General features: G+C 41.7%; 1 protein-coding gene across 3 annotated transcripts; it reads left to right on the top strand.

Moving 5' to 3' along the window:
- Positions 1-385: 385 nt before the first annotated feature.
- Positions 386-9,036, top strand: u2surp (U2 snRNP-associated SURP domain containing). 3 transcript variants are annotated; one of them, XM_072378169.1, is made up of 26 exons: positions 386-457; positions 1,274-1,372; positions 1,474-1,588; positions 1,840-1,964; positions 2,062-2,132; positions 2,231-2,319; positions 2,466-2,501; positions 2,608-2,690; positions 2,840-3,005; positions 3,105-3,316; positions 3,714-3,757; positions 5,357-5,461; positions 5,566-5,632; positions 5,721-5,884; positions 5,988-6,150; positions 6,234-6,313; positions 6,399-6,486; positions 6,583-6,720; positions 6,833-7,022; positions 7,120-7,200; positions 7,342-7,393; positions 7,497-7,641; positions 7,756-7,866; positions 7,952-8,079; positions 8,219-8,413; positions 8,501-9,036. In XM_072378169.1, exons 1-26 carry the CDS (start codon positions 386-388, stop codon positions 8,637-8,639), a joined length of 2,958 nt encoding a protein of 985 aa, XP_072234270.1. In that variant the 3' UTR covers positions 8,640-9,036. The 3 variants fall into 3 exon arrangements, with proteins under 3 accessions (XP_072234270.1, XP_072234271.1, XP_072234272.1); XM_072378170.1 differs by having other exon boundaries at positions 394-457; positions 6,583-6,729; XM_072378171.1 differs by lacking the exons at positions 386-457; positions 1,274-1,372; positions 1,474-1,588; ... (5 more) ...; positions 2,840-3,005; positions 3,714-3,757 and having other exon boundaries at positions 3,243-3,316; positions 6,583-6,729.
- The last annotated feature ends 22 nt before the right edge of the window (positions 9,037-9,058 follow it).

Genomic DNA, 9,058 nt, shown 5'->3' with positions numbered 1-9,058 from the left:
AACAGAATTATTCTGTTGAGTTAATGTGTGCATATCACGAGTTTCCATGACTGTTTTGTAATACAGTATTTACCTTATATGCCTTAATTTCCCACACCACACAATAAAGGGCTTTTACAGACAAGAGCTGCTGAAAACTGAAAGATCATATGTACACAGAATAGTATTACAAGTGTTAGCTTTCAACTGCTTCAACAGAACTTAGAATACATTTTAATTTAGTCTCGACAAAATGATTACGCTCTTTAATAGTTTTCTATTCATGCCAAAACACACGCACGCAACTTATTTTTAAGCTGACAAGACGAAGAAGATGTCGATCCATCCCGACTCGGTAATTGACTGCTTTGCCTAGAGATTCAAGTTAGGCACTATCATCCAATCGATGATCGATTTTATTTTAGTTCCACAAAAGATGGCGGACCGAACGCCTGGCTCTCAAAAAGCTAGCGCTAAGGTGAAATTTACTGTTTATTTTCGCACGTGCTAAGTTGTGCAATATATAGTGAAAACGACGTAAATTATAATATGCCTAAAAAATCTCGACTATTTGCTTACTTGCAGCCCGCTATAAGCCAGAATTACAAGTGTGCGCAACGATGTTAGCAAAGTGCACCCGCGCTAAAGCGAACCACACTAGCCAGTTTAGTACGGCTGGGCTAAACTAAGCTAAGCTAACGAATTAGCTACGGCAAGCAAGACTACCCTAAGAAGGTGACTCAAAAAATGATATAGTTAGCTAAGTACTTCATACGCATAAAACTAATATTCAGGTCAGAGTTTGGTGTATATATTTTGGAGATTGGAAATGGTAACTTGCATAACAGGGAATTTGTGGCCTAACGTTCTGTCAACGTTAGCCTCTGTAACAGCCATTAGCTGCTCGGCATGATGTTTTCAGTCAGTGGCGCGTCAGTTCACACCGACCTCTTAGGCCTTTGGTCAATTTAGTTCAGTCGTCTAGCTTTAGCTGAACAGCAGATACGCTGCAAATTCAGCTGACAGAATGTCAAACAATGATTACTGATAGCAAACTTATAGTGCACTTAAAGTACCTTATAACGTAGCGAAAGTCACAGTTGTGGACAAAGCCACTGCGATCTGTCAACATGACAACCGTCACGTTTTATATACATGGGAAGCAGACGCTGAGGATGATGGATGTAGTTGGTTACATTTGCATTAATCTGTGTTAAAGCAAACACTAAGCGTTATGGTGGATGGTTTTGAAAATACTTGTTGAAAGCCAGCCATTCTTTGTTTACGTCGACAGGCGCTGCTTGAGAGCAAACTGAAGTCTTTCAGCATTGGCAAAATGGCAGTGGCAAAAAGGACCTTAAGCAAGAAGGAACAAGATGAAATAAAGAAAAAGGCAAGCATGAACTTCCATTTCACTCATACTGTGTATATTAACTGTGCTCTCTGTGACGTGCATCACTGGAGTATACTTTTATTGTTTGCATTTTTCTTCAGGAAGATGAGCGGGCTGCAGCAGAGATTTATGAGGAGTTTCTTGCTGCTTTTGAAGGAGGAGGAGATGGCAAAGTCAAGGCGTTTGTGCGCGGCGGGATCGCAAATGCAACGAAAGGTACATCTGTTTTCTCTTAAGTGACTTCGCGTTGTCATGGCTAATTATCTGTACATTTATAGGGCCCATCAATATTATAGCACTGTAAATGAAAAAGCCAACAATTTCATAGTAGTGCTTTACATCGGCTGGTTGCTTTGTTTTTGATGTATTTGTCATCATTTGAGTAACACTTGTAAGATGTGGCAAGGCAGAAGGAATTCCCACTAAAGATTGTATGCTTTGTTTTTGTTTTTTCTCTCTCTTTGTAGAGGAAGCAGCTTCTGATGAAAAAAAAGGAAAGTTATACAAGCCCAAGTCTCGCTTCGAGACCCAGACTAAAAGCATCCTGCCTTTGGAGACCCCGCCTCAATTTTTAGCATTAGACAAAAAAAATGTAAGTACGGTCATTGTCAGCAAATTGCATCTTTCGTCGCAGCTGTGGTATGCTTTGTTTTTCCTTTATACGCGTTTCCCCCCCATCTGTGTCTCAGACATTGAAGAAAGCCACCGAAAAGGAGAAGAAGAAGAGTAACTTGGAGCTCTTTAAAGAAGAACTTAAGCAGTATGTATCAGCGCTTTGATAGATCTTGCTCTGAAAGGACAGAAGATGTACTGTAAACATTGTTTGTACTCAATTGTACTTTGTGTAATTTCTTATAGAATCCAGGAGGAAAGGGATGAAAGGCACAAAATGAAAGGACGTGTTAGTCGATTCGAACCTCTCCCTGGCATGGAGGGAAGACGCTCATGTGAGTGCATTAAAGTTGCTTTATTATCTTAACGCGCACTTACTTGGCCTGAACTGGCCCTGCCCAGCACACCTTACTCCACTCCCCACCCCTGTGTCCTCTTTTATCCTGAAACAAAATTTATACTGCTTTTCTGCTTCTTTTAGCGGATGGTTCTTCAAGAAGAAACCGTCCGTCCAGTGGTAATTTTGACTTAATATAGTGCCCGTGAATATCTTCAGCTTGCTAAGAAAATCGGTTGCACTGTCGGACAGCCGCAGGAAATTCTTTTCCCTTCTGTGTCTGCAGTTTTGGACGACTCCGCACCGGGTTCCCATGACGTCGGAGACCCATCCACCACTAACTTGTATCTTGGAAATATCAATCCACAGGTAACTTTTAAGAAGGAAATATGCTAAAGTGCAGGCGGAGCTAGTTTGGCTCTGACGTGACACAAGTGCCATAATTATGCTGCGAGCACCCTGGATGGTTCTTTTGCTGTGCAAATATCTTACCCACTTGCATCGTTGTTGTTTTGCAGATGAATGAGGAGATGTTGTGTCAAGAGTTTGGCCGCTACGGCCCACTGGCCAGTGTGAAAATCATGTGGCCAAGGACAGATGAGGAGAGAGCTCGGGAGCGGAACTGTGGCTTTGTGGCTTTCATGAACAGGAGGGATGCTGAGCGAGCACTCAAGAACCTAAATGGTACCTATTGATATTTTCTTTTTTAATTAAACATTATATTAATAGTTATTCCAGCCCTTGTGTAACTGTATCTCCTGTATGTCTTTTCTTAAACTATAGGAAAGATGATCATGAACTTTGAGATGAAATTAGGATGGGGCAAAGGTGTGCCCATTCCACCCCATCCCATCTACATCCCTCCTTCCATGATGGAGCATACACTCCCACCTCCTCCCTCTGGCCTGCCCTTCAACGCACAGCCCCGGGAGAGGCTAAAAAACCCCAGTGCTCCCCTGCTTCCTCCACCCAAAAACAAGGAGGAGTTTGAGAAGGTAATTCAATAATGTCAGCCAAAGATTTTCTGATGCGATAAGGCAGTGTTTTGTTACTTGTGCTGGTAAGATGTTAGCTTTTGTAGTGAGCAGTCAAAGCAGGTTTAACGCATTTCTGTAAAGTGATTGTTTTTTTTTCTTTTCTTTTTTTTCTTGTAGTATGAATTATTCTAGCTGCACTATATATGAAAGTGTGGATTTGATGAAATGATAGCCCGTGTTGTAGTGAGGTGTTAATGAATATCGGAGGGTTTTTGGCCTTTAGTAAGGCTGACAGCAGTAAAGGAAAATTGTTGTCTTTATGCACTTTGAAATGCATTTTTTATATTTTTCACCTGTTGCCTTTTTAACAATACTCACATTCTATGTTTATTATCTGATGTGACTTCATATACAGACTCTGTCGCAAGCCATAGTCAAAGTGGTTATCCCAACAGAAAGGTACATGTTTTTCTTTTTTTCAAATTGGTGTACAAACTTAGAGAAAAAAAAAACATCCCGTAATGAAGCTAAAAGTCTGATCAGTTGATCACTGCATGCTACAGGGGGCTGGTCAGTGTGGATGAGCAATGGTTGAGGCAGTTGTACACTGTTCTCATACTAGTACATAGAGAAGTACTGACAGAGAAGTTTACAGCCTTGCTCTTCCACATCCCAACTTCATTCATTCTGTCCTTAAATATGTAGCGAAACATCATCATAGAGTTTATTTAATTTGCACTTTAGAGGTAAAAGTCATCACTTTCACAGTTCCACTCCATACATAAACCTACTTCAGTGAGATGGTATTCGGCTACATACATGGTTTGCTGAGTATAGATCTGTAGTTGTGAAATCCTGCTCTCTGGCCATTGCTCACTCAGACCGTCTCCCCCTTTGGCCTCTGTCATTCCACGGGGGCTCAGTAAATCTGGCCCCTGCCAACAAAATCCAAACCTGCCAGCATTAGTCTATATATGACCTTTGACATTGGCCTTGGTGAGCAGCACAAGTTGAACTGTCTGCAGCCGCGAGGGACCTGAAAAGCATCATGGGATGGATTGGGAAAGTATACAGAATTTTACCCCGTCATTGGTACGATCGGCTCCAATACAAGTAAATGTGATCTGTGTTGTCAAATGGAAGACATCCTTTGTCTTGTTGGCCACTTTAGGCTACTTGTATGCAGCCTGCACCACGAATTTTCTTTAAAATTGTTAAAGAAGGACTTAAGAGATTCTATTTGCACCATATTCAGTCAGTCCCAAGTCCACCAGTAGATGATCTATTTGAATAAAATAAAATCCTTTAGCGTTAACATCAAATTGGTCACATTTGGTGGGAATTGAAAGGCATTGTACTGGCAAATCTTTCTGTCCATACAGTGTCTCATCAATGCTGCCCACCTCTTCTTTTTTTAAATGTAGTCCTAATTCACTTGTTCCCCATTCCTGTGAAATTTCTACTTAGGAAGATTTCATTGAAAGGATCTAAGAAGTGCAATGTGCAATTAAAAGCTGTTGCGCTGTAGCTTTAAAGAACACAGGCATGAACTCAGTGATGAAGTTTGTAATAATTTGCACAAAAAAAAAAAGTTTTATTAGTATTCAATTGATCTAAATGTGTTGTTGTCACCAGATGTTCTTATGTTTTGATTTTTGGCATTTATTCATTGATGTTATACATAGGCCCAGAGGTGTAGATACACCATTATGCTTAATTTATTCTTGGTCACATGACACTTGTTGGCAGTTGTCTATAATATGTCTCATGGCATCCTTCATTCAATCTGTGTTGATTCTAAATCAGTAATAAACTTTTATCGTTGTATAATATATTTGGATAAGTTATTCAGGTTGCATACTCACCAGGATACTTTAAGTTAAATCCTGCAACGTCTTTTTGAAACGTGCCTGATCTGCTTTTTTTTTTATCACCAAGGCAACTGTTGTGGGTGTCAAACCACCGAGCATAAATTAAGCTTTAATGAATAGGCTGGAAGTAGTGCTCAAGAGTCAGTCCAGTCTGAAACCGTTTGCCTTAACTGTGTTTTTCTTGTAGGAATTTGCTCTCTCTCATCCACCGCATGATCGAGTTTGTGGTGCGTGAAGGCCCAATGTTTGAAGCCATGATCATGAACCGAGAAATCAACAATCCCATGTACAGGTCAGTTCAGCTGCACCGTGGACCTGCTTTAAGCGTTCTCATCGTGGTAGTCAAAGGTTGTTTATAGTTTCTAATGGAGGGGGATTGCTTTCCTTTTCTTTCAGATTTTTATTTGAGAACCAGAGCCCAGCACATGTATATTATCGGTGGAAGCTCTACACTATACTACAGGTCAGTCTTCAGTATTGAACAGAAGATCGTTTTGCCATCACATTCTCAGGTATTTCATGACATTTAACATAAACGACTTCTTTATTAGGGTGAATCACCAGCCAAATGGCGAACAGAGGACTTCAGGATGTTTAAAAATGGCTCCTTGTGGCGCCCGCCCCCTCTTAATCCATACCTCCATGGTCCTTATGATGATGGGGAAGAAGAGGAGGAAGAGGAGGAGGGCAGCAAAAAAGGCTGCTTGAAAGAAGAGTAAGATCATGGCCTTTTGGATGTTTTTATGAACTACTGTGTGATCCTAAGTCATCAGATTGTACGGTTAAATAAATGCTGTAACTGTCTTCCATGACCGCAGTGAGCGGGACAAACTGGAAGAGATGCTTCGTGGTTTGACTCCCAGGAGGGGGGACATCGCAGAGGCCATGTTGTTTTGTTTGACCCACGCTGAAGCTGCTGAAGAGATTGTGGAGTGCATCGCAGAGTCACTCTCCATTCTAAAGACACCTCTACCAAAGAAGGCAGGGCCAAAACTATTCATACAGTTTACCAGAGAAACGTTCTTCAAGAAACAGTTACTCATAGTGCTTCTTTCACGTTTCAGATAGCACGGTTATATCTGGTTTCTGATGTACTGTACAACTCTTCTGCTAAAGTGTCCAATGCATCATACTACAGAAAATAGTAAGTTGTTTTCTCTCTTTACTTGAACCCAGTTATTGCTTTATTTTTGTTTTTAAATGAATTCCTCTGCGCCCGTTCTCAATAGTTTTGAGACGAAGCTCTGCCAGATTTTCTCAGACCTTAATGCCACATACAAGACAATACAAGGCCATCTTCAGAGTGAGAACTTTAAGGTACTAATCCTCGCTCCGTAAACTTAACAAGCAGGAGAAGCTACCTAGCGAACAGCCCTGGTCACTCTGTTATGCCTCTATTCTTCTCTGCCATAGCAACGGGTGATGTCGTGTTTCCGGGCATGGGAGGACTGGGCGGTGTACCCAGACCCCTTCCTCATCAAGCTGCAGAACATCTTCCTGGGTCTGGTTAACATCACTGCAGAAAAAGAGCCTCCATGTCTCGTTGTGGAGGTAAACGATGTAATGACCATTTCCTTCTGTAACACCTTCAGAATTCATCAACATTGCTCACATCATCTACATGCTTCTTTGCTTAAGTTTCTCTCTACTGTTTTTGTGTCAGCCTGAGCCAGTCGAGGACATTGATGGGGCTCCAATAGGGGAGTACGTAGATGGTTCTCTACTGGAGGATGTGGATGGAGTGCCCATTGACGCAGGGCCCATTGATGGGGCACCGATCGACGGAGCCCCCCTGGACGACCTCGATGGCATTCCTATCAAAGCCATGGAAGAAGACATAGATGGAATACCTTGTGAGTAATGCAGACATAGGAAGTTTGGTGTGTACTGATCATGCTCCAGATATTCTACAATGAACCACTCAAATGCTTCCTTTCTTGGTGTTTACAGTCGATCAGTCCAAGGAGGCAACATTCAAAGTGGCGCCCTCGAAATGGGAAGCGGTGGACGAGGCAGAGTTGGAGGCTCAAGGTAGGATGACTTGATATGCAGTTGCAGTGTTTTCAAACTGCGTTTTATTTTTGACTTAAGTTTACGTTGCATGGAAGTAGTTTTTTTTTTTTTTTTTAACCTGGCCGGATGATTCTTACTCGGTCTCCTTTTACTCCTCAGCTGTGACAACCTCAAAATGGGAGATATTTGAACAGCCAGAAGAAACAAAAAAGTGAGTATTTTTGTTCCCCCTTCTGTTGAGATCTGCCAATTCCTTTGGGCGTGCTTTATTTATTTATTTATTTATTTATTTTTAACTTAATCTACCTCTGAAGGGTTGAAGACAGTGAAGATGATGACAGGAGCCCTCGCTCAGAGGATAATCAGAGCTACTCCAACCCTATCAGAGATGACTCTGATAATAAGGCCAAGATTTCTGAAATGAACGAGGAAAAACGCTCCAAGCTCAGAGAGATTGAGGTACTTTGCAATCATGTAGAGCACCTAGCAACAAAACAGTGATGCGTTTTTTTTAATGGATTTTTCACTGATTCACTGGTTCTTCTTTATTCATCATTGTTCATTTTCATTTAGGTTAAAGTCATGAAGTTCCAGGATGAATTAGAATCTGGGAAAAGGCCCAAAAAGCCTGGCCAGAGCATTCAGGAGCAGGTGGAGCATTACAGGGACAAACTACTACAAAAGGTAGTGAATGATGCAGATTTTACCACCGATTACATCTTGTGCAGGACTCGAAAGTAGGTTAACTTCTTGGGTTACTTTTCCCTAGGAAAAAGAAAAGGAAAAACTTGAACGGGAGAAAGAGAAGGAGAAAAAGGAGAAGGAAAAAGCCGAGACGCGGTTGAAAGAGCTGAAAAAGGAGAAGGAGAAGGACGACACACCTACCAGGAAGGACAGGTGAGAGCCATCTGGCAGCAGTGTGGTGTCAGGTTTTTCAAATATAAAGACGCAGTTTGGATTTTTAAATGGACAAGACAAAAAAAAAAACAATAGGATTTGTGTGATCTGTTAACTGTTTGTTCCTTCTGGTCGACAGGAAGCGACATCACAGTGGGTCTCCCAGTCCAACACGGAGCGCCAGCAGACGAGGCCGGTCGTCCTCGCCACGTTCAGAGCGCTCCGAAAGATCAGAGCGATCGGAACGCTCTGAACGATCTTTCTCTAAAGACACATCTTCCCGCTCCTCCCATAAAGACTCTCCTCGGTCCAGCAACAAAAAATCATCCAAGAGGTAAGGCAGTCTGTAGATATGGTTTGAGCTGAAATCCCTTGATTTAAAAGGCAAAGCTGAAATGTGATATCGTATTCATCCTGTTAGATCTCCGTCATCACCTCGCACACCTAAACGATCAAGGAGGTCACGCTCCAAAACACCCAAGAAATCAACTAAGAAGTCCCGCTCCAGATCAAGATCTCCACATCGGTCTCACAAAAAGTCAAAGAAGAGCAAACACTGACGTCTTCACCACCAATTTTCAAACCAGCCCCGACCATTCTTCTCTTCTGTGGAAAGGATTGACTGATTTGGCAGCTGAAGGTCTATGCCCAAACGTTGATGTAAGGACAACGAAGAGTGGAGGGCGTTGCATGGGTTTCCATCTGCTGTATCACATAGATGGGGCCACTGCTGTTGTATATTGTAAAAAAGGAAGAAAAAACAAAGAAAAAAAAAAAAAACCCGAAAACAATAATGTGCTTGTGTGTCCTAATTCCCCATCACCTCCCTGTGGAATTCATCCATGTGGTAGACCACACCTGTAAAGAGTGTGACAAGTCTTACATTCATGCTGTCATTTTCTGTTTTTGTAGTTCACATTAAAGAATTCCTAATAAACAAGTTTCATTTTTATTAAACAGCTGACTTAAAAAAAAAAAA

Source organism: Leuresthes tenuis, unplaced genomic scaffold (assembly GCF_036924035.1).
Source record: "Leuresthes tenuis unplaced genomic scaffold, fLeuTen1.0.hap1 SCAF_24, whole genome shotgun sequence".
NCBI lineage: Eukaryota > Metazoa > Chordata > Actinopteri > Atheriniformes > Atherinopsidae > Leuresthes > Leuresthes tenuis.
This window is presented reverse-complemented; position numbering and strand designations above follow the sequence as displayed.

Bases quoted from the DNA above. Each gene is read 5' to 3' on its own strand.
- u2surp (XM_072378169.1), top strand. From the start codon at position 386: ATGATCGATTTTATTTTAGTTCCACAAAAGATGGCGGACCGAACGCCT. The intron at 1,965-2,061 runs GTAAGTACGGTC...TCTGTGTCTCAG, and splicing joins TAGCATTAGACAAAAAAAAT to ACATTGAAGAAAGCCACCGA. The intron at 5,633-5,720 runs GTCAGTCTTCAG...CTTCTTTATTAG, and splicing joins AGCTCTACACTATACTACAG to GGTGAATCACCAGCCAAATG.